Raw genomic sequence first — 22906 nt, 5'->3', positions numbered from 1 at the left:
AGACCATTCACAAATTACCTTCAATGGCTGTTATGTTTTGAGATAAGGTTTGTTCTCATATTATGGGCTGAAAGACTCGCTGTGCAGTAGCCCTGTGGCTGGAGGACTTGCTGTGCAGTAACCCTGTGGCTGACGGACTCGCTGTGCAGTAGCCCTGTGGCTGGAGGACTCGCTGTGCAGCAGCCCTGTGGCTGGAGGACTCGCTGTGCAGTAGCCCTGTGGCTGACGGACTCGCTGTGCAGCAGCCCTGTGGCTGGAGGACTCGCTGTGCAGTAGCCTTTGGTGGAGGGCAGAGCCGGGTGTGGACGCGGGAGCCTGTGACTCCACTGTGCACTCTTAGCTCTGCCCCGCCAGTCCCGGTCTGCCCTGCGGCTCAGCCTGCTCTGCAAGGCGGTGAAGACTGTTCTTTCTTCCCACAGCTGGCGGTTTGCATTTTACTTAGTGCTCAACATTGCTGGAGCCGCATTCCTTTATGATGTAAGTTGTCTTTTTGATCTCTTTGATTGGAATTTGTAATTTTAAAGATTCTTGCCTAAAAATTCCTGTAAGGTCCGGTACTTCCAGTTAGAAAACCAGTTTTAGAGATTTCTCTCAGATATATATTACACATTATATATTAAATATGTATTACATATTATATAATATATATTAAATATATACATTTAAGTTTATTTATTCATTTGAAAGAGTTATACAGAGAGACAGAGAGATCCTCCATCCACTGGTTTACTCCCCAGATGGCCTGCAATGGCTAGAGCTGAGCCAGACGGAAGCCAGGAGTCAGGAGCCTCTGCTGATCTCCCACATGGGTGCAGGGCCCAAGCATGTGGGCCTTCCTCCACTGCCCTCCCAGGCCATCAGCAGGGAGCTGGATTGGAAGTGGAGTAGTCAGGATTCAAACCAGCGCCCTTATGGGATGGCAGAGTCTCAGGTGGTGGCTTTACCCACTGTGCCCGACGTTGGCCTCTCTCTCAGATATCTCATTGCTACAGATGTCTCCAGATACTGACATTGCTATGGGAGTCTGATCTCTAGTTGGTTCAGAAGTCATGTGTTAGTGGACTCACTTGCTCACGGCAGTTCCTGGGTTCACAGGCGTTTCCTCAGCACTGGCTGCCGACCTCAGATTCTTTCTGAGTCGTGGATTTCACAGGTGGTAGAGTGAACACCCAGACAGTGAGAGCAGAAGTAGATCTTGCCATGTGTCTCGTTTCCCAAAAAGAACGTCAGGAACAGCTCATGTTTTCTGCTGAAATTAGCCTTGGACTCTGACAAAAATTTTTTTTAAGAGATTCTCTTTTATTTATTTACTTGAGAAGTGGAGTTACAGAGAGAGGGAGAGACAGAGAGAAAGGTCTTCCCTCCGCTGGTTCAGTCCCCAGATGCCACAATGGCTGTAGCTGCACTGATCCGAAGTCAGGAGCTTCCTCCTGGTCTCCCATGCAGGTGCAAGGACCCACACTTGGGCCATCTTCAAATGCTTTCCCACGCCATAGCAGAGAGCTGGATGAGAAGTGGAGCAGCCAGGACTTGAACCGGCGCCCAATGGGATTTTGGTGCCACAGGCAGAGGCTTAGTCCGCTCTGCCACAACGCTGACCCCTGGACTCTGATAAATTAACTTCTCTCTTGGCTCCTTTTCCCCCCCAGAAACCTTGGGCGTATGACCTGTGGGAGGTTTGGAATGGCTACCCCAAACAGGTAAGTCCCCTCTGGCACAGCACCCCCTCACTTCCACACCCAGGGCCCTGAGCTTGCCCCTGGCTAGGGCTGTCCCCCCTTGGGCTTTGCCCACTGCCCTGGCACCACCATGCCGCAGCCTCCTCACCCTTACTGCCCCTCACTCGTCTCGTCCTGGGGTTTGTGTACAGCCACTGTAATCACGCGCTACGGCTTAGATCGCCCATCTTACTGTTGACTTCTTTTTTTTAAGATTTTTATTTATTTATTTGAGAGTTAGAGTTACAGACAGAGAGGCAGAGACAGAGAGAAAGGTCTTTCTCTGCTTCACTACCCAAATGGCCACAATGGCTGGAGCTACGCCAGTGCAAAGCCAGGAGGAGCAAGGAGCTTCTTCCAGGTCTCCCATGCGGGTGCAGGGACCCAAGGACTTGGGCCATCTTCTACTGCTTTTTCAGGCCACAGCAGAGAGCTGGATTGGAAGAGGAGCAGCTGGGACTCTAACCGGCGCTCATATGGGATGGCCGTGCTGCAGGCGGAGGATTAACCTACTGCGCCACGGCGCCGGCCCCCTGTCGACTGTATTTTTTAGCACCTTTTCTACACCCTCCTTTTCTGTGGGACAGCCAAATTTTTTTTTCTTTTTTTTTTTTTCATTAGAGTTCTCTGTCTTCCCTTAGAGTGACTGTGAGCTGTGCATTCGTGGTTATCCTGGAGATACTCACACACATGCGTGATTATTACAGTCCAGTATCCAGTAGAGCCCACACCTCTGGCCAGCCGCTGGATGGTCGTTCGATATACCACACACCCTCCTCCTTCAAGTATTGAAAACCCTGCAGGTCATTCCTGTCCTTGTTTTGGTGGTCAGTGGGCTTCCCTCCGCACGCTGTCGCCTGCGTCCTGCTACCCTTTTGGCTGAAGAAATCATCTTGGTGTTACTGAAGGGCAAGTCTGACACGTCTTGTGTGTCTCAAAGTGTTAGCACCTTGCCTTTTTTTTTGTTTTTGTTTTTGTTTTTGTTTTTTAAAGGATGCTTTTGCTTGGTATAGAATTCTAGGTCTTTCCAGTTCGTGCCCTAAAAATGTTCTGTCTTTTTCTGGGATCCATCAACTTTAAGAATTCAGCTATCACTTTTTTCCTTCTTTGAATATGATGTCTTTTTTCTCTCTCTGTTTTGTTTATCTTTTTTTCTGGCTTCCAGCAGTTTTGTTACGATATACATAGGAAAACGTAGTACATCTTGAATCTGCAGCTTGGTATCTTTAGTGAGATTGGAAAATGTTTAGCCGTCGCTGCTGTTCCTTTCTCTGTCTGGATTCCAAGTGCGACGGTGCTAATGTGCTAGCCTTTCACAGGAGGCCCCGAGAGTCCCTTATGCTTTCAAAGTTGTCGCCATCCTCTTGCCTCTCTGCTCTTTGGTCTGTTGGGAGGAGCCCTCCGTGGGTCTCTGGCATTTCTGTGTGTCGTGTGAGATGGGGCACCGACTGCCTTCTGTCTGCACTTCTTTCCAGTGTTGTCAAAGAGCTGAGCAGATAATGACAGTTTCTCTCTCTAGAGCAAAGGGTGAGCGTGTTGCTGTCCACTAAAAAAACTCAGCTTCTCCAGCCCAGGGACCCACTGTGCGTGTGGTTGTGATTTGACCCTCTTTGCTCAGCCCCATGGGAACTGAGGGCAGGAGACCTGGCCCAGATACTGACACTCTGCTTACTGCTATTACTTGGAGCCATAGCCTATCCTTTCTCTCTGACCCAGGAGTCTCCTTTGTCTCCCAGGATCCATGAGACTTGTGACACTCTGACTGTTAGCTCGCGAGTAGGGTGGGAATCTCAGACTCTGGTCGCTCTGGGTATTTTCTACTTTGATGTCCTCTAGTTCACTCGTGCCTTCTTCTTTTGTGGCCTTCATGTCTTTATTTAAAAAAAAAAAAGATTTATTTATTTATTTTAAAGGCAGAATTACAGAGAGGCAGAGGCAGAGAGAGAGAGAAAGAGAGAGAGAGAAAGAGAGGTCTTTCATCCTCTGGTTCACTCCCCAAATGGCCACAAAGCCTGGAGCTGGGCCTATCCGAAGCCAGGAGCCTCTTCCAGGTCTCCCACGTGGGTGCAAGGGCACAAGGACCTGGGCCATCTTCTACTGCTTTCCCAGGCTACAGCAGAGAGCCGTATTGGAAGTGGAGCAGCCAGGACTTGAACCGGCACCCATATAGGATGCTGGCCCTCAAGTGGCAGCTGGTTTACCCTCTACACCACAGTGCCAGCCCCGACCTTAATTTCAGTTATTTCATTTTTCATTTCTCTAATTTTCATTTAATTTTTTTTAAAAAGATTTATTATTTGAAAGTCAGAGTTACACAGAGAGAGGAGAGGCAGAGAGAGAGAGAGAGAGAGAGAGAAAGAAAGAGTGAGAGAGAGAGAGAGAGAGAGAGGTCTTCTATCCAATGGTTCACTCCCCAATTTGCTGCAGTGGCCGGAGCTGTGCCAATCTGAAGCCAGGAGCCAGGAGCTTCTTCCGGGTCTCCCACATGGGTGCAGGGGCCCAAGGACTTGAGCCATCTTCTACTGCTTTCCCAGGCCATAGCAGAGAGCTGGTTTGGCAGTGGAGCAGCCGGGTCTCAAACAAGCACCCATATGGGATGCCAGCACTTCAGACCAGGACGTTAACCCGCTGTGCCACGGCGCTGGCCCCCTTAATTCTTTTTTTGTGGGTGCCAGTTCTCTACTGAAATTTCCCATCTTCTAATTGAGTTTTGAACTTATTTTAAAGTCCAAATCTGATGAGTCTCATATCTTCATCTCTGTTGGAGCTGTTTTCTTTTTCATTCTTATCTCCTTATGCTTTGATAACCTTCGGTTGAATTAGAGACACCGTATGTGAGAAATTATAGATGACCAGAGCAGCATCCTCCTTCCGAGTGAATTCACTTTTATTTCTGTTGGGTGTCAGGGAAGGGCCAGTCACCTTTAATTCACGAGTGTGCCAATTCAGTGTGGACCACAGTCTGTGAGGGTCGGTGTGTTGCCAGCCAATCCATGTCGCAGGCTGCTCTTCAATGGTTTGAACGGAAGGTGACGTGTTAGGACTCCTTTGTCTTGGTCACCCTGAAGACTGCCTTGTTTCTGATGCTATGCGGTTCCCAGAAGCCCTGCACACCATCGGCTGCATCTGCATCTCTGCAATCCAGCTGCATATAAGTTGAAAAATACAGAATCTATGATATACATAGGGGTGGTTTTCTTTGGATTTATTCTACTTACAATTAGTAAGTAGAATATGGTAATTAGTAATTCATAAATAGAATTAGTAAGTAGAATATTCTTAAATAATGGGTGCACGTGCACATGAAGGGTTTGCTCTAATGAGTCCGCTCCCCCCTTTGAGTCTTAACTCTTTGATTTCTGGATACCTTGATTGCTCTGTGATGCCTTCAAACACTCTTTTTTTGTCTTTTATCCAGATTTTTAAAAGTTATTCCCACTATGGGGCCTAAGGTATTACAGGCTTGTTATTCAGAAGAGAGCAGACTCTCCCCTTCTTTTGTGACCTGGTGGAGGCTGCCGGGTGGACCAGTGGACCTTTAATGCTGTTATCCTCAGCATTAAAGAATCAAAGAAGAGACCTAGGCATTCTCTCTGCCAAACCCCGTCCCATCATCTTCCACCTCCAACTTAGTCTTATCTTGTCAGATGTACCAGTTATCTGTTGGTAACAAATCATCCTCAAAGCTCCCTGCCTTAAGATAACAACCATTTATTTGCTCAAATTTGAGTTGGAGTTGGGCTGGGCTCAACTAAGCAGAGATTCTGCTCCGTGCAGCATCAGCTGAATTCATTCCCATATATTATTTTCCCTCAGGGGAGGGCTTGTGTCCCTGATGCCTTCCTTCATGTCTTTAGCAGTCAGCCCATTGATTGTCTTCTTTGAAGCCCCCCCACCCCCAGGGTAGCTCAGATTTCTTAAGGGTGCTTGGTTTGAAGCCCCTGCTTGCACCACACTTACTTCTGTTCGCGTCCCTGGTCAGTGTGAAGGAGACCACACAAGGGCCGACATCAGGAACACTCACTGGGAGCATGAAGGTGGTAGTGTCTCCAGCAAGAACAGAATGCCTCCACGTAGCCAAAATAAGCACCCCCACGACCATGCAATTATTAGGGAAGCTTCTAGCTGTAGATATATGTTTTGAGAAGACATTTGTAGAGTCCTTAAGTGGTTGTATACACTATTACTGCTCCTTTAAAGTATGCACAGCTGTGGCTATTTCATAAACTTCTTAGACAAAAACATTTAACTTGATTTTGGAATAACTGTCTACCTTTTTAGAAATAAAATACCTCAAAATAGTATCTCCAGTTCCTTTTGTGAAAGTTGAAGTATAAATCACTGTCATTTGATGGAGTTTTTGTGTAATACAAGTAGGTATAGCAGTAGGTCTTGGTGCATTGAGATAAGTTGTTGCCAGGGTGGTATGTAAAGTAGTGAATTCTCCTCCTCAGCCGCTGCTGCCCTCCCAGTACTGGTACTACACCTTAGAAATGAGCTTCTACTTCTCTCTGCTGTTCAGCCTCAGCTCCGACGTCAAGAGGAAGGTAAGCATCTTATTTGCAAAGCTGCTTGATCAGTTTCTTTGGAAACTCACATCCTTCTGCCTAAAATTCCAATTCCTAATGGTGTTTCCAGCTCCGGTGCACTGACATTTTTGGTCTGTAGAGGCCCTTGGATAGCCTTGTGAGGAAATCTTGCTTCAGGCTTTATTACCTTTGCCTTATTTTCAGGGAGACTGAGTCACAGACACCTACAGTGCCTCCTCTGAGGTCACAGGAGGAGGCGCTTGGGGACTGTCTGGTTGTCACCGGTTCCCCTTTGCTAGACCAGAAAACCAGTCCCGAGACTTCCTCCCACGTCAGCACTGTAGATCAGACCATGAATACTTGTAGTGGATGCTTCATGTTCTGCACCCCACATAGAAGCTTGGTTTGCAAACGTGTGTATGATGAATAAAATGAAGTTTAATTCAATATTAGGGCAAACCAGGTTCAGCTGAGTGGTGCTTGAGCTGAGTGAGGAGGACATTTCCTCATTACTAAAGGGCACGCTGGTCAACTGAACATTTAACAAGAAGACTTAAACTATGTACAAGAGCACGCTGGGGAGGAATGAGAGATGTGCTCTCCACTTCCACGTAACTCGATAATAGCTACACGTTTAACTGTTACCTACTTCAGTCCAAGAAGGCATCACAATTTAGTTGTTTGGGTATTTTTCCTCAAAGAAATCTTCACTGGAGGAAGGAAGTGTCAGAATCAAAAGTAATAATACCATTACAGGAAGGGGAGTCGGGGTAGTGAGCAAAGGGAAGGTCATGGTCATCAGTGTCTCAGTTTTCCTAACGGGTTTATCACATGTGGACAACTTATTATATCGTTCAGGTTTCTTTTGACATTTGTATGTAAAGGCATCAGATCATATGTATTTTCTGATTTTTCCCCCAAATATTGAATATGAGACTAATCCATATTAATAAGTGTGGTTGTATTTAACTTATTCTTACTGTTGCATAGTTTTGTAAAGGTACTGGTTGTTCATTCTACTATTAAAGATCCTGGGTTTTTTCAAAAAAAAACCTTCGCAGAAAAGTAGATTGATCCTGTATTTCTCCCACGTTTATTTCATAGTGGTTGATTTTTCTTTTATCACAGATGGGTGTTACTTGTTCCATCTACATTTATTGTAATGGTTGTATATACTTTTATTATAACTTTTTTTCTTTTTTGGAATTAGGCAAGGAATAAACATGTGTGCATATGTGTGTATGTGTGCATGTGTCCAGTTTGGGGCAGGGAAGAGCAAGCACATGTTAACAATTCAATGACAAGTCTTCAAGCTAAATGACTTCATCAGTAAGGATGATACTTGTGCTAGCCTTCTCGCAAGGATCATGTTTAAGGATGTAAAGTGAAAGCATTTTAGAAATTTCAAACCATACAGATGCATATTGTTGGTGGTGTTATTATGTCTTCCAGTGACTGGGAAATAACTGTGTTTGCTTAATGCCTTCCATCTCCCCCTGGTTCCACAGGACTTCCTGGCACACGTCATCCACCACCTGGCTGCCATCAGTTTGATGAGCTTCTCGTGGTGTGCTAATTACATCCGCAGCGGGACCCTCGTGATGTTTGTGCACGACGTGGCTGACATTTGGCTGGAGGTACACGAAGGCCCTTACAGACCTAGTGACAAGACCAGGTCCTGGGCTGCTGCAGCTGCTCCCAGAAGATGTGGTCTTGGGGCGATGTAGCCCTGAAAGCATCCCAAGCCCGAGAATGTGTCTGGGTTCCCAGATCCTTCAAGACTGAAAAAGCGAACCCTGTCAGTGTTAATTGTTAAACCTCTTGAGTGGTGCCAGAGAGAGGCAGAGTGGGGGAGTCCACAGGTGGCAGGTGCATGTGGGTGCCAGGAAGGCTGTCAGGAAGATGGGGTGTCTGAAGAAGGAATGGGTTCTAATCTTTTCCAAGGAAAGCCTTGGTTTGTGGTATCAGGGATTTTAAAGTTGGACAGCACCATCTGTTCCCTTTGGCCAATGCCTGAGTTAGCTAGTGAGTGCTCACCTGCTCCAGCCCAGTCTGCTCCTTTAGGGATGTTTTCCTAAATGGCCATCGTTTGCCAAGGGAGAAAGAGGGCTTAGGGTGCTTCCTGAAACAGCGATCTTCCTAAATCCCTCACCCCACTCACATCACCCACAAAATAGGAGCATCAAAGCCACGTGTTTCCTTGCCATGTGTTTCTTACGTGTCGGTTCCTGTTGACCGCCTGGCCATGACTGAATGGTCCCTGTCATTGCAGTCTCCTGCTGGACTCAGCAGTGGGTGCCGGGACCACTTAGGTGTCATCATTTATAATGAACCCAGTGAAAGCGATGCTGACCATTTCACATTCAGGATTGCCCCTTGAGGGGCTAATCATGGAAAATAGGTTGATATGGAAGGAATTAAACTTAATAGAATCTTGCGCCTCTAGATCTGGGTTCAGTGAACTTTTTGGTAGAGGGCCAGGTAGTAAATCTAGTTGTGGACTGCACGTGATTTTCTTTGTTTTTTGGTCTTTTCTTTTTCCTTACACCCCCTTAAAAATGTGAAACCCATTCTTAAGGGCCGGCCCACTTCAGCCTGTGGGCAGGCTGCAATTTTCCAAGCCCTGTTCACAAGGTACCAGAAGTGTTTGAAGCCGTTTCGAAGCATCTGGCCGCGTGGAAGTGTTCTCGTGCCTCCACCTGGTGTGTAACCAAGATCAGCTCTGTCAAGCCCACTCTGAAGGTGGAGCGGATTCAGGTGCTCAGGGCAGTCATGGGCTGAGCAGAGGGGGCTTGGGCCGGCGCGGCCGTGCGCGGCCGTCTCCACCGTGCTGACCTCCCCCTCTGATCCTGTCTCAGCCACCCTGACTGAAGACTAAGAGCACACGGGCCTGGCTCCAGAGCTGTGTTCTGTCTGTTGTTCCTGAGCCCTCTGGTTCCACTGCCTTTGGGTGTGTCCAATGCAGCAGCAGCTTCATTGTGCTGGGGAGGGGGTGGGTGCTCAGACCCCAGTAGACACTGAGTGGTCACGCACACACACCCCCATACCCACATACCTCCTGTCATTAACGTGACACAACCGACTCCCTGAGAGACTTGGACAAATCACTTACTGTTTTGTTTTCTCTCCTCATGGAACCTGAGAAGCCCTGTCTGTCCCTTAGGGTACACTGTGGGGTTTAGCTCATTCCTGTTTAAAAATGTTCTGAGGTCCTTCGGTAACAGCAACAATAACAGAAGCAAAACAGGAGAAGCCAGATGTCCAGCTGCGGGGCCCTTCATGGCTGCGCCCTGAGGACAGCTCCTGTCGACAGTGATCCTGAGTCGGTGTAGCTGGAGGTCTAGCTGGAGGAGCCCAGGTCTCGGTGTAGCTGGAGGCCCAGAGCAGGGCTGCAACTCCCTCCGCACCAGGGGTAGCGCCGACGTCGCCTGGGGGCCAGGGCCCCTTGGTGGTGTCGCAGATGGCGCTGCCCGCATCGCCCACTTCCGGAGCAGTGAGTTAGTGTTTGCTCTCTCGGTCAGGGGCTGATTGCACCCACGTAGGATACAGCTTCTTCCCCTGTGTAGACCTCTCTTGAGAAGGAGCTGGTTAATCTTTCTTCTTCCTGAGGACAGGTGGTAGACCACTGGTCAGCTCCCCAGCATCTACACCCCTCACCCCTAGGTGACCTTTTGCCCTCCCCTGGCAGACCCAGCACCCCCACAGTCTCCTCAGTGGTCCCGAGCAAACAAGGGAGGTTGTCGCCTGGTTTCTCGTTATCAGTCAGGCCAGAGTGTGCGCAGCAGCTTTTCTGCCGAGAAAGCTACTTTGCCTCCCCAAGGGGTTCACGGAATTTCCGTCATTAACATGTGCATCCCTCACATCCCATGCTGGCCTAGACGCTGACCCTCCAAACAGTGACCCAGCTAATTCCAGCGATGCTAAACCTCTGGTCTTGCCCTCACCCCTGACTCCCAGCCCTAGGTGTGCTCGCCTTCTGGGCCACAGCTGAAGCTGTTGAGTTTGCGGTCGCTGCCAGCCCACGGTCTGGTCCCACATCCGCACCTTGTTGGGTTGGAAATGCAGTGCGGAGCCTTTCTGATTCTTGAAGGCCCTGAGCCTCCAGGTGACGTCATTTCTGAGCCCGCCCAAGGACAAGCTGCGGTCCCTCGAGGGATGGTCTGCACCCCAGCAGCTTCACCCGCTTGCCTGCCCCCGGCCCCCATCAGAAACGTTCCCTTCCAGCCTTGGGCTCCCTGGTAATGTGGCAGAGACCCTTCCTCAGCCGGCCTCAGACAGCACATTCAGCATCTGTGTTTGCATTTCTGTGGCTCCTACACAGATAATATGAGCAGCACAGTCTGCATAAAGCAGGAGAAATCAGGTGTCCACTCTTTATTCCAGCCAGCACAGGGTTCCAGAGTTGCCTCTGACCCTGCATCTCCCGTCATCCTCTCTGAAGTGGCCACACTGATGCAGCGGTCCCAGCCTGGGCCAGGGGCTCACCATTCAGCCTTTTGTTAACCGTTGATGGAGATAGTAAATAAATGCCCTAAAAAAATGCATCTTAGAACTGTTTATGCTAACTTAGCATGAGTTATCGTAGTCATTGTGACGTCCTTTTAGATTATTACGTTACCGAAAATTGCAAACATATGACAAGTAAGGAGAACAGTGTGAGGAGCTGTCCAGCTCTAGCACTTGTCACTGTGGCCGATCTTGTGCGATCCATCGGCCCACCCACACTTGTCCCTTCCTTGCAGACTGCTTTGAAACTAATCCCAGATGCCCTGTCATTTAATTTATACATATTTAATTTGTGAAGTCTGTGCTACTCTCACTTTATCCGCTGAAGTTTGCTTTCTTCGTCCTCAGTCTGCTAAGATGTTTTCCTACGCTGGATGGAACCAAACCTGCAACTGCCTCTTCTTCATCTTCTCCCTGCTCTTCTTTGTCAGCCGCTTCATCGTCTTCCCCTTCTGGTAAGTGGACAGGCGCTGCGCCCTGCCTCGGCGTGCACTCGGGTTGTCGAGCAGGCGTTACCGTCGCCGTTGTCTTGCCTTTCCTTGTGTTCATCCCTGGTTGGTCGTGCCACCTTCAGTTGGAGAAAAGGAATGTGAGCATTTTTATAAATAAGAAGAGCAGAATCCTCCAATGTGAAAAAAGTCTCATTTCAAAGGGAGGTGGAGAATTGTGTGCCCCAGTAGCTGAGCACCTCCTCGTTTGCAGCTTGTCTGATGAGTGTGCATCTCTCTTTGAGATCGGCGACCTTCCAGGTACCCAGTGAAGAGTCATTGGCCAATCATCAGGTCTCTAGGAGAGGCGTGTTCTGCGTTCCTGTAATTATACCTGCTAATGCAATGCCAGACTTTAGATTGGGTCCTTGATGTATCTTGGCTCCAGTCTACCCGACAAACCAGGGAGCTGGGTATTATCACTGCCACTTCACAGATGCCGAAACCGATACTCATCTTGTTCTCAGTGACTACTAGTCTTCACAATGATTAGGGTGCCCTTTTGATATTGATTGACTCAGGTGATTTTGTTTTGCTATGGGCTGGAATGAAGAACTTCTTTTTTAAAGATTGTTTTATTGATTTGAAAGGCAGAGTTCTTGTTTTTAACTTTTATTTAATAAATATAAATTTCCAAAGTACAGCTTTTGGATTACAGTGGCTTTCCCCCCCATAACTTCCCTCCCACCTGCAACCCTCCCATCTCCCGCTCCCTCTCCCATTCCATTCACGTCAAGATTCATTTTCAATTCTCTTTATATACAGAAGATCAATTTAGTATATATCAAGATTTCAACAGTTTGCACCCACACAGAAACACAAAGTGTAAAATACTGTTTGAGTACTAGTTATAGCATTAAATCACAATGTACAGCACATTAAGGACAGAGATCTTACATGGGAAGTAAGTGCACAACGACTCCTCTTGTTGACTTTACAAATTGACACTCCTGTTTATGGCGTCAGTAATCTCCCTAGGCTCTCGTCATGAGTTGCCAAGGCTATGGAAGCCTTTTGAGTTTGCCAACTCTGATCTTATTTAGATAAGGTCATAGTCAAAGTGGAAGTTCTCTCCTCCCTTCAGAGAAAGTTACCTCCTTCTTTGATGGCCTGTTCTTTCCACTGGGATCTCACTTGCAGAGATCTTTCATTTAGGTGTTGTGGTTTTTGTTTTTGTTTTTTTTTTTTTTTTTGCCAAAGTGTCTTGGCTTTCCATGCCTAAAATACTCTCATGGGTTCTTCAGCCAGATCTGAATGCCTTAAGGGCTGCTTCTGAGGCCAGAGTGCTGTTTAGAGCATCTGCCATTCTATGAGTCTGCGGTGTATCCCGCTTCCCATGTTGGATCGTTCTCTCCCTTTTTATTCTATCAGTTAGTATTTGCAGACACTAGTCTTGTTTATGTGATCCCTTTGACTCTTAGACCTATCATTATGATCAGTTGTGAACTGAAATGGATCACTTTGACTAGTGAGATGGCATTGGTACATGTCACCTTTATGGGATTGAATTGGAATCCCCTGGCATGTTTCTAACTCTACCATTTGGGGCAACTCCGATTGAGCATGTGCCAAAGTGTACATCTCCTCCCTCTCTTATTCCCACTCTTATATTTAACAGGGATCACTTTTCAGTTGAATTTAAACACCTAAGAATAATTTTATGTTAATTAAAGAGTTCAACCAATAGTATTAAGTAAAACAAAAAAGAATACTAAAAAGAATAAAGTATTAAGTTTTTCCTTGACAGTCAGGACAAGGGCTGATCAAGTTACTGTTTCTCCTAGTGTCCATTTCACTTCAACAGGTTTCCTTTTTGGTGCTCGGTTAGTTGTCCCTGATCATGGAGAACATATGATATTTGTCCCTCTGGGACTTGCTTATTTCACTCAGCATGATGTGTTCCAGATTCCTCCATTTTGTTGCCAATGACCGGATTTCATTGTTTTTTTTTTTTTTTTTTTTTTTTTTTTTTTTTTTTTTTTTTTTTTTTTTTTTTACTGCTGTATAGTATTCTATAGAGTATATGTCCCATAATTTATTTACCCAGTCTACTGTTGATGGGCATTTAGGTTGATTCCAGGTCTTAGCTATTTTAAATTGAGATGCAATGAACATTGAGGTGCAGACAGCTTTTTTTATTTGCCAATTTAATTGAAAGGCAGAGTTCTAAAGAGAGCACGAGAGAGAGAGAGCGAGAAAGAGAATCTTCCATCTACTAGTTCACTTCCCAAATGGTCACAATGGCTGGGGCTGGGGCTGGGCCAGGCTGAAGCCAGGAGCCAGAGGTTTCTTCCAGGTCTCCCATGTGGGTACAGAGGCCATCCTCCACTGCTTTCCTGGACACATTAGCAGGGAGCTGGATCAGAAGTGGAGCAGCCGGAACTTGAACTGGCACCTCTATGGGATGGCAGTATTTTAGGCAACAGCTTAGCTCATTACACCACAGAGTCGACCTTAGAACCGCTGTTTTGCCTCCTGTGACAGTTATCCCTGGGCAAGCATAATGCCATGTGCTGACTGACGAGAGCAGACTTACGGGGTGTTGCCTCCCGTACACTGGGCCTTGCCAGGCAGTTTCTTGAGAGAAGCGGAGTGCAGTGGTTCAGTTCATCTGTGCAAGAGGCAGGCCTAGATTCAAGTCCCAGCTGCATACTCCCTTCCTGTGTGATCCTGGACAGGTGAAAGCCTCTCTTTTTGTCTCAGTTTTCTCACCTGCAAAGTGGAAATAACTGAGCTAGTATAACGTAGTCCAGAAGCATGTCTGATACGTCAGAAGGGCTCAGTAAATGCTACCTAGTGTTTTATTGAAATTGCTAATGAATAGCTCAGGAATTGGGATGTGGTCTAGAATCAAATCAAAGTGCACGTCTCAGACACATTCCTTTGTTGGCTAATCTATCTTTTCACTTTGACTAAGCAAGCATGTTTGTAGTTATAATGTTGTGCACTAAGAGGCGTTGCGGGGATAAGCAGTGACTTGTGGACAGCAGCTGGGTAAGGCTTCTCACCATGATTTTCATGGGTGAGCCCAGCACTTGCCCAGTGGTGCCCTCATCACCTCCCCAGTGCACTGTGGGTTCCAGGCTCTGTTGCTGTGTCAGAATCCATCAGAAAGCTCTGTGCTTCACACAGCAGTGGGCGGTGGCCCAAGAATAAGTATTTTAGGCTTTGAGGGCCACATGTGGCCTTTGTTGCGTATTTTCTTTTGTTTTGTTTTGTTTTGTTTTACAATGCTTTAAAAAAGTACCAAGCCATACTTGGTTCACAGGCTGTACAGAAACATGGTGGGGGTCAGCTTTCACTCCCAGGCCCTCTTCGTAGGTATCTTTCTGCAAGCAACAGCATTCACTGGTTACTATGAGCTCTGTGGTTCTGGGATGGTTGGCCTTGGCTGGGAGGCTTTCACTCTGGGATGCAGTGTTGGGTTTTTGTGTAGCCTTCCTCAGTCATGGAGCCAGAGTGACACATGGAAGGGAGGCTGGTGGTGACCTCCACCTGGGCTCAGCTGGAACACCTGCCAGTGGCCCCTGCGCTTGCCGTGGCCTTGAGGCGTGGAGGCCACATTGCAGGGCTGAGCATCCCAGGAGGAAGCTAGGCAGAGCCATATCTCCTTTTGTAACCCAGCCTCGCAAGTCCAGCCTCAGATTCCTCACTAAGCTTCACATTAAGGGAGGGAACTTTGTTTCCATTTCTTGGTAGAAGTGATTTTAAAGGATTTGCAGATGCATTTAAAGCCCACACCAGGGAAGCTGTTGCAGAGTGTCTGCTGAGGGTTCTGTGGCACCAGCCCATTGACAGGTAAGCCAGGATCACTGTTGGTTGTTGTTAAGGAGTTAGATTGTAAACAAACCAGTAAGAGCAGTCTTGACCGCAAAGAATTTTTTTATCAGCAAAAATATTACTGTACTGACGTTGACAGAGCCTCAGTGTTTGGAAGGTTGAGGAAAACCTCACCAAGCCATTGGAAGTTTGGTATCAGCTTCCCGTGGTCCCTGGAAGAAGCACCCTCATGCTGATGCCCCTCATCAGGAAGGGAACCTCTTCCGCCATAGTGCAGACTCTGACTGGAATCTCCTTGTCACGCAGTCCGCTCAGCGCTGCCTAGATGGAAATTTAGTTTCTTTTTTTTTTAAAGATATATTTATTTATTTGAAAGGCAGAGTTACAGAGAGGCAGAGGCAGAGAGAGAGTGAGGTCTCCTATCTGCTGGTTCACTTCTCAGATGGTCTCAATGGCTGGAGCTGCACTGATCCGAAGCCAGGAGCCAGGAGCTTCTTCCAGGTCTCCCATGCGGGTGCAGGGGCCCAAGGACTTGATCCATCTTCTACTGCTTTCCCAGGCCATACCAGAGAGCTGGATCAGAAGTGGAGCAGCTGGGACTTGAACCAGCACCCATATGGGATGCGGGCACTGCAGGTGGCGGCTTTACCCACTACGCCAGTGCCGGCCCCCTGGGAATCTAGTTTTTTGCTGTTAGCCCAGCTCCAGCCATCTATCCCAGACTTCTAACTCTGCAGATTCATTTCTCAAGGACATTTTATTCAGTCCAGGTTTTTTTGGATTTCGTATTGACCAAGCCACAGGCAGATAATAGGTACAATCAGAAGGTGACTCGGCTGACCTATTTCAGGATTCAGACGTTTTGGAGACGCTGTGAGAGGCGGTTGCACACTAGTTGCTCTGTTCTGTGTGTCAGTGGCTTTGGTTGTGTGTTTCGAGGTGAGCTGTAGGGTGGGGAGAACGCTAACGGGTTTGTCTGGAAGCCTCGAGGACAGGGCTTTGAATGTTACTTGCCTTTTCCTTCTTCGATTTTCCTTTTTCTTGCTTTCCCCTCCTTTTCGTTTTTATTTTGATTATTATTACTTTGAAATTTACTTGAGAGGAAGAGAGACAGAGGCAGACACAGAGCTTCTGGCCACCGGTTTACTCCTCAAATGTCTGCACGGCCAGGGCCAGGCTGGGGCCAGAGCCAGGAGTCCTGTCTCCCGCTGGATGGCGGGAGCCCAGTCATCCCAGCCCTCACTGCTGCCTCCCAGGCTTCGTGCTGGCGGCAAGCGAGAGTCAGGAGCTGGGGCCAGGAATCCCAGTGTGGACGGGAGTTTCTCAGACGCTGACTGAACACCTGCTCCCACGTGTCCCGTCCACACCCCCACGCGTGTGCCTGCTCTTCTTCTTCCCGCCCACTGTTTCTCAGAGCCTCATTTGGCAGCTTCTCAGCCAGTGTCAGCAAGAGTTCGTTTCATTGGTTTTCTAAGCATTGCTTCACCACCATTAGGCAGAGATTCAATTGGCGTCAGATGGCTTTCATTGAATTGGATGCTAAACCCTATTTGTTTGCATTTTTATTCAAAATCATTTTACTTGCAGGCTTATGTTTTTCACATTGTATTCCCAACTATTGTTTTCAAACAACGACTTCTGCATTTCCGCATTATTGGCTGTATCTACTTACTTGAACCATCCGAGAACCATTGCCCATGAAGACCTTGCTGAAGATGAGCCCGCTGTTGTCCTGCCTCTGCAGTTCCCCGTGAATGACAAGGAGCTGACCTTGTTCAGGCCGACATGAAGGGAAGGAAGGGAAGGGCGCTGGCCTTGCGGTGTTTCCGCCTGCAGTGGGACATCTGTTGGTGCTGCAGTGGGCAGGTGTTGGCAGGGCTCTTGTCTCCTCGCTGACCTCATCTCAGCCGAGTGTGGTGAGGAGAGCAGGGGTGGTGATGGCAGCAGGAGAGATCTTTGTGTGGACCCTGATTCACGTATTGGGAGACGATTAACATTGACTTGTGTTTCTTGGATGTTGCAAAAGGAAGAAAGACCAGCAGACGACAGCCGGCTTCCTGACCTCCGCGGAGCCTGCGTTGTGGTCACTTTCTCTGCACGCTGGTCTGCAGATTCCAGGTCTCAGTTTTGGTGATCTGGCCGTCACTAGGGCAGGGTAGAACCCTGTGAGGCCCCACGTAAAAGAGAACTTTATGGGCACTGAAGCCATATAAACACTTCGCATGGCTAACCAAGACAGGAGGTGAACAGTGAGGACAGACCCCACTGAGGGCATCACCCGGTGCTCTTGATGGGCTTCGTCAGTGGGGAGCAGGCTGAGTTCACAGTGGCTGCTTTTCATCCTTGGAAGGCCAGGCCTGGGTCCCGAAGGTCAGCAGAGGGCAGAGCGTGGGTCTGATGGGGCAACGGCCAGCTCACTGCCCAGGCCCTGCCAGCAGGGGTGAGGGGCATGTGCGCTGTGGGAGCTGGGGCCACTCCCGTGAGCCGCTGCTGCAGGTGTGTAGTTCAGAACTTGACTTTGCAGTTGTACACCTGAGGAAGTAGACAGAGCGGCAGGATGTGCGCACTGCCATGCTCAGTACGAGCCCTTGGGGGCGCCTACTCTCACCCCCACATGCGGGCCTTCTTTATGCCGCTTGGAGAGGTATACAGACAGTTACACCAAGGTATACAGACAGTTACACCAAGGATACAGGCAGTTACACCAAGGTATACAGTTACACCAAGGTATACAGACAGTTACACCAAGGTATACAGACAGTTACACCAAGGTGTACAGGCAGTTACACCAAGGTATACAGTTACACCAAGGTATACAGGCAGTTACACCAAGCACCTTTTTCAAAGCACGGGCTCTTAGGATGAGAGACCTTGTTCGTAACTTAGTCCAGTTCCTTTATTAATTTAGGAATGATTTCAAGCTTATAGGCCAATTCCACACATGCTTTATGCCCTTTGCTGTTAGCACTTTGCCCTGGTCACTCTGCCATCTCTCTTGCTGTCTCTGTTTTCAGCCCAAGTCCTTAGCAGCAGGAAGGGCTAGGGACAGGAAGCCACTCATGGTCAGCAGTAGTAGGAGGAGGAGTTGTACTTTCCGGTTTCTGGGTACCTACTGGGCTACACTCGCAGTGTTCATCAACTCAGCCCTCTCAGCCCCCCGATGAGGGGGGTTGGGGTTTTCTCATTTCGCAGAAGAAACTGAGGCTCTGAGAGGTGAGGGAACTTGCTGCAAATCCCAAGGAGGGGCCTAGCCAAGTCTTGCAGCTCCAGAGCCCAGGTCAGGGCCTCTCCTCTGCCCAGAGACACAGTGAGCTCAGAGGCACTCGCACTTCAGGGCTATTCCTTGCTCTCTGAGGGCTCTGGGGTATGAAGCTGGAGTGTTTCTGTGGAGCCCCCCAGGCCGATGGCCAGGGTTGGTTCCACCCAGGAACAAAGGAACTAACGCACAGTGACTTGTGCAACTTCAAGGCAAGAAGCTAGTGGTGTCAGGCTTAGCACTCGGCTCTGACTCTGCACCCAGTACAAGGCTTCCCTGTGAAGACAGGCAAAGCTCCCTGTTGCTCTCTCTCACTTTTTTTTAAAAGTATTTATTTATTTGAAAGTCAGAGTTACATAGAGAGAGAAGGAGATGCAGAGAGAGAGAGAGAGAGAGGTCTTCCATCCTCTGGTTCACTCCCCAATTGGCCGCAATGGCTGGAGCTGGACTGATCTGAAGCCAGGAGCCAAGAGCTTCCTCCAGGTCTTCCCACATGGGTGCAGGGTCCCAAGGATGTGGACCATCTTCTGCTGCTTTCCCAGGCCATAGCAGAGAGCTGGATCGGAAGTGGGGCAGCCGGCTCTACAACCGGAGTCCACATGGGATGCCAGCACTGAAAGCGGTGGCTTTACCTGCTACGCCATTGCGCTGCCTCCAGCCCTTGCTCTTAAAATGAAGGCCAGGCCCCGACCTTCATGTGGAAGCCCACCTGAGACGGCTTTCACGCTCATGGCTCCTCGTTCACTGCCCTTCCCTGCCACTCCTCCACTTAAGCCACACTGGTGGTCTTCCAGCTCCTAGAATTTGTCAGGGCATCTCCCGCCAGAAAAGCCCCAAGAGGGCTTCTGCACCTGGCATGCAAACCCCTCCCACCAGAAGCCACTCTGTTCTGCCTTCCCTTCGGCTTGCGGGAGCGGGGCCGTCGCCGTTGGGTCAGCCCTGCAGAGAGCCCCGTGCTTCGCTGTCCTCCCGTGGCCTGAGCGAGCAGCAGCACGTGTTGCTCACTGCACATGTTCTCTGGTAGACCGTGAAAGGAGGTGTTTCTGAGTGTGTCTTCTGTCAATTTTGACATTGGCAAGTCTCCAACAAGGGACCTCGTGAGGGGCAAGTCGGGCTGGGTAAGGGAGGACATGGAGATGACTGGGGGTCGTCGACATTGCCCTTGGCAGCATAACTGCTAGTGAGGGGCCAGTTCACACAGGTGCAACCGTTGTGCCAGGTAGGATGTCAGGCCAAACACCCCAGAGCAATTGGAGCAGAAGTCTCGAAGAAAGGTAAAAACTCAGGGGTGACCCAATAGCACGGGGCCTTTGTGGTAGCAGTGCCCTTGCTTTGGTGGATGACAAGCGTTCCAGTAGGAAGTGGGAAGGTCATTATGCTGAGAGAGTACGGAAGAAGGCACATTGCCAAAGGACATGGAAAACCGTATCAGCAGCCACGCGTCACCCGTGAGGGTCAGAATAGCAGCAGCCTGTGTCACCTGTGAGGGTCAGAGCAGTCAGGTGTCACCGTGAGGGTCCGAACAGCAGCAGCCACATGTCACCCGTGAGGGTCAGAACAGCCAGGTGTCACCATGAGGGTCAGAACAGCAGCCAGGTGTCACCCGTGAGGGTCAGAACAGCCAGGTGTCACCCGTGAGGGTCAGAACAGCCAGGTGTCACCCGTGAGGGTCAGAGCTGTCAGGTGTCACCTGTGAGGGTCAGAACAGCCAGGTGTCACCTGTGAGGGTCAGAGCTGTCAGGTGTCACCTGTGAGGGTCAGAACAGCCAGGTGTCACCCGTGAGGGTCAGAGCAGTCAGGTGTCACCTGTGAGAGTCAGAACAGCCAGGTGTCACCCGTGAGGGTCAGAACAGCCAGGTGTCACCCGTGAGGGTCAGAGCAGCCAGGTGTCACCCGTGAGGGTCAGAGCAGCAGCCAGTGTCACCCGTGAGGGGCAGAACAGCCAGGTGTCACCTGTGAGGGTCAGAGCTGTCAGGTGTCACCTGTGAGGGTCAGAACAGCCAGGTGTCACCCGTGAGGGTCAGAGCAGTCAGGTGTCACCTGTGAGGGTCAGAACAGCCAGGTGTCACCCGTGAGAGTCAGAACAGCCAGGTGTCACCCGTGAGGGTCAGAACAGCCAGGTGTCACCCGTGAGGGTCAGAGCAGCCAGGTGTCACCTGTGAGGGTCAGAGCTGTCAGGTGTCACCTGTGAGGGTCAGAACAGCCAGGTGTCACCCGTGAGGGTCAGAGCAGTCAGGTGTCACCTGTGAGAGTCAGAACAGCCAGGTGTCACCTGTGAGGGTCAGAGCAGCAGCCAGTGTCACCCGTGAGGGTCAGAACAGCCAGGTGTCACCCGTGAGGGTCAGAGCAGCCAGGTGTCACCCGTGAGGGTCAGAGCAGCAGCCAGTGTCACCCGTGAGGGGCAGAACAGCCAGGTGTCACCCGTGAGGGTCAGAGCAGTCAGGTGTCACCTGTGAGGGTCAGAACAGCCAGGTGTCACCTGTGAGAGTCAGAACAGCCAGGTGTCACCCGTGAGGGTCAGAACAGCCAGGTGTCACCCGTGAGGGTCAGAACAGCCAGGTGTCACCTGTGAGGGTCAGAGCTGTCAGGTGTCACCTGTGAGGGTCAGAACAGCCAGGTGTCACCCGTGAGGGTCAGAGCAGTCAGGTGTCACCTGTGAGAGTCAGAACAGCCAGGTGTCACCTGTGAGAGTCAGAACAGCCAGGTGTCACCCGTGAGGGTCAGAACAGCCAGGTGTCACCCGTGAGGGTCAGAGCAGCCAGGTGTCACCCGTGAGGGTCAGAGCAGCAGCCAGTGTCACCCGTGAGGGTCAGAGCAGCCAGGTGTCACCCGTGAGGGTCAGAGCAGTCAGGTGTCACTCGTGAGGGGCAGAACAGCAGCAACCTGTGTCACCCATGATTGTCAGAGCAGCAGGAACCTGTGTCAGCCGTGAGGGTCCGAGCAGCAGCCAGGTCACCCGTGAGGGTCAGAGCAGCCGCCAGGCGTCACCCGTGAGCTTGGGCACCAGATGTACATGCTGCTACTTCAAGGGTTCTGAGCCCTTTTATTCCTTACTGTATTCCAGACTCCTTCCCAGTTTCAGGGCGCACTTTGGTAGGTGTTCAGGAAGTGTGTGCGGTGAGAGAGATGGGTGCTCTTCTTCCACTGTACAAGTGAGAACAGGCACCAAGAAGTGCCACACAGCTACACAGTCTGTGAATAGTAGAGCCAGGATTTTAAGAAAATATGAGAAAATGTATTTTATGATGGGGGATAAAAGGACTTAAGTTTTTTTTTTTTTTTTATTATTATTTGGTGTATTTACTGGGGAGGCAGAAAAACACAGAGAGCTGCCATCCACTGTTTCACTCCCCAGTGCCTGAAACCTCTAGGGCTGGGCCAGGCTGAACTTGGGAGCCAGGAGCTCAGTCCCTTTCTCCCACGTGAGTGGCAGGGACCAAGCTCTTGAGTCATCACTGCTGCCTCCCAGGCTGTGCGTTAGCAGGAAGCTGACTCCAGACGCTGCAATACAGGATGTGGGTGACCTTCCAAATGGGGGCTTAGCCACCAAACCAAATGCCCACCCCAAAAGAAGTCCTCTAAAGCATAGTGTGTAAGCTCCCTACGAAGGAAACAATTGATAGATTTTATTTCAAGGTTGAAAGGAAGTATCAGATTGTGTAGTGATCGTTAATATAATTTTGAAATAGTGTTGATTCTTAATATACAAAGGATACTTATGGATCAACAGAAAAGGTAAATGAATCAGTAAAAAATGGACAAATACAGTGAGCAAACAGTTCACAAAAGAAGAAATAAAAATAAACTATATTAAGGCATATGTTTACATAATCTCTTTATAAGAAATAAAAAATGCAGGGGCTGGCATTGTGGTATAGTAGGTAGGCTGCCACCTGCGATGCCAGCATTCCATATGGGTGCCAGTTCCTGGCTGCTTCACTCTGATCCAGCTCCCTGCTAATGTGCTTGGGAAAGCAGTGAGGGTGCCCCAAGTTCTTGAGCCCCTGCACCTATGTAGGTGAGCCGGAGGGAGCTCCTGGCTCCTGGCTTTGGTCTGGCCCAGCCCTGGCTGTTGGGGACATTTGGGAAGTGAACCAGCAGTTAGAAGATCTTCCCTCTCTGCCTCTCCCTCTCTCTCTCTCTAACTGCCTTTCAAATAAATAAAAATAAATTTTAAAAATTTAAAAAGTGTAAATATAAGTAGTGCAATGCTATTTTAGGTAGAGACTGACAAAATACAGTATTGGTTGAGATCTGAGGGAGCCAGTATGTTCTCATATAGAGGGTGCAAGGACAGAAGTTGATGCATCTCATTAGAAGTTAATATAGCGGAATATTCCAAAAATGGAAAGTGAGGTTCCTCTTTGATTCTGGGTTTTAGCTGCTCTTAGTGGACAATCACACAGTTTTATCTGCGTGTTTTTGTAAATACTGCAGTGTTCTTTAGAATGAAACTTTTGGTACAGCTGAAATTTCTCAGTGAGGAGTCCGTTAAATTCGGATATATCTGTAGAGTGGATTTCCGTGCAGCCACTCAGCGGGTGATGCGGAGTGGGGTTGGCAGACTGTGCCTCTCAGGCCGACTCCGCCCACCGCCTGGGTTTGTTACCACAGTTGCTGGAACTCAGC

General features: G+C 49.2%; 1 protein-coding gene across 3 annotated transcripts in view; it reads left to right on the top strand.

The window, feature by feature from the left end:
* The window catches only part of CERS3 (ceramide synthase 3), a 112546-nt gene that overhangs the window by 63994 nt on the left and 25646 nt on the right, over positions 1-22906 (top strand). For all 3 annotated transcript variants that reach the window (XM_070053524.2, XM_070053523.2, XM_089311140.1), the window contains 5 exons: positions 420-477; positions 1650-1700; positions 6173-6265; positions 7756-7884; positions 11102-11208. In XM_070053524.2, coding sequence (XP_069909625.1) covers positions 420-477; positions 1650-1700; positions 6173-6265; positions 7756-7884; positions 11102-11208 — 438 coding nt within the window. The remainder of the gene's footprint in view (positions 1-419; positions 478-1649; positions 1701-6172; positions 6266-7755; positions 7885-11101; positions 11209-22906) is intronic.

The sequence above is a fragment of the Oryctolagus cuniculus genome, chromosome 12 (genome assembly GCF_051225735.1).
Source record: "Oryctolagus cuniculus isolate XC-2025 breed Fujian yellow rabbit chromosome 12, ASM5122573v1, whole genome shotgun sequence".
Classification (NCBI taxonomy): Eukaryota; Metazoa; Chordata; class Mammalia; order Lagomorpha; family Leporidae; genus Oryctolagus; species Oryctolagus cuniculus.
The sequence above is the reverse complement of the archived record's forward strand: the minus strand, read 5'-3'. Positions and strand labels throughout refer to the sequence as shown.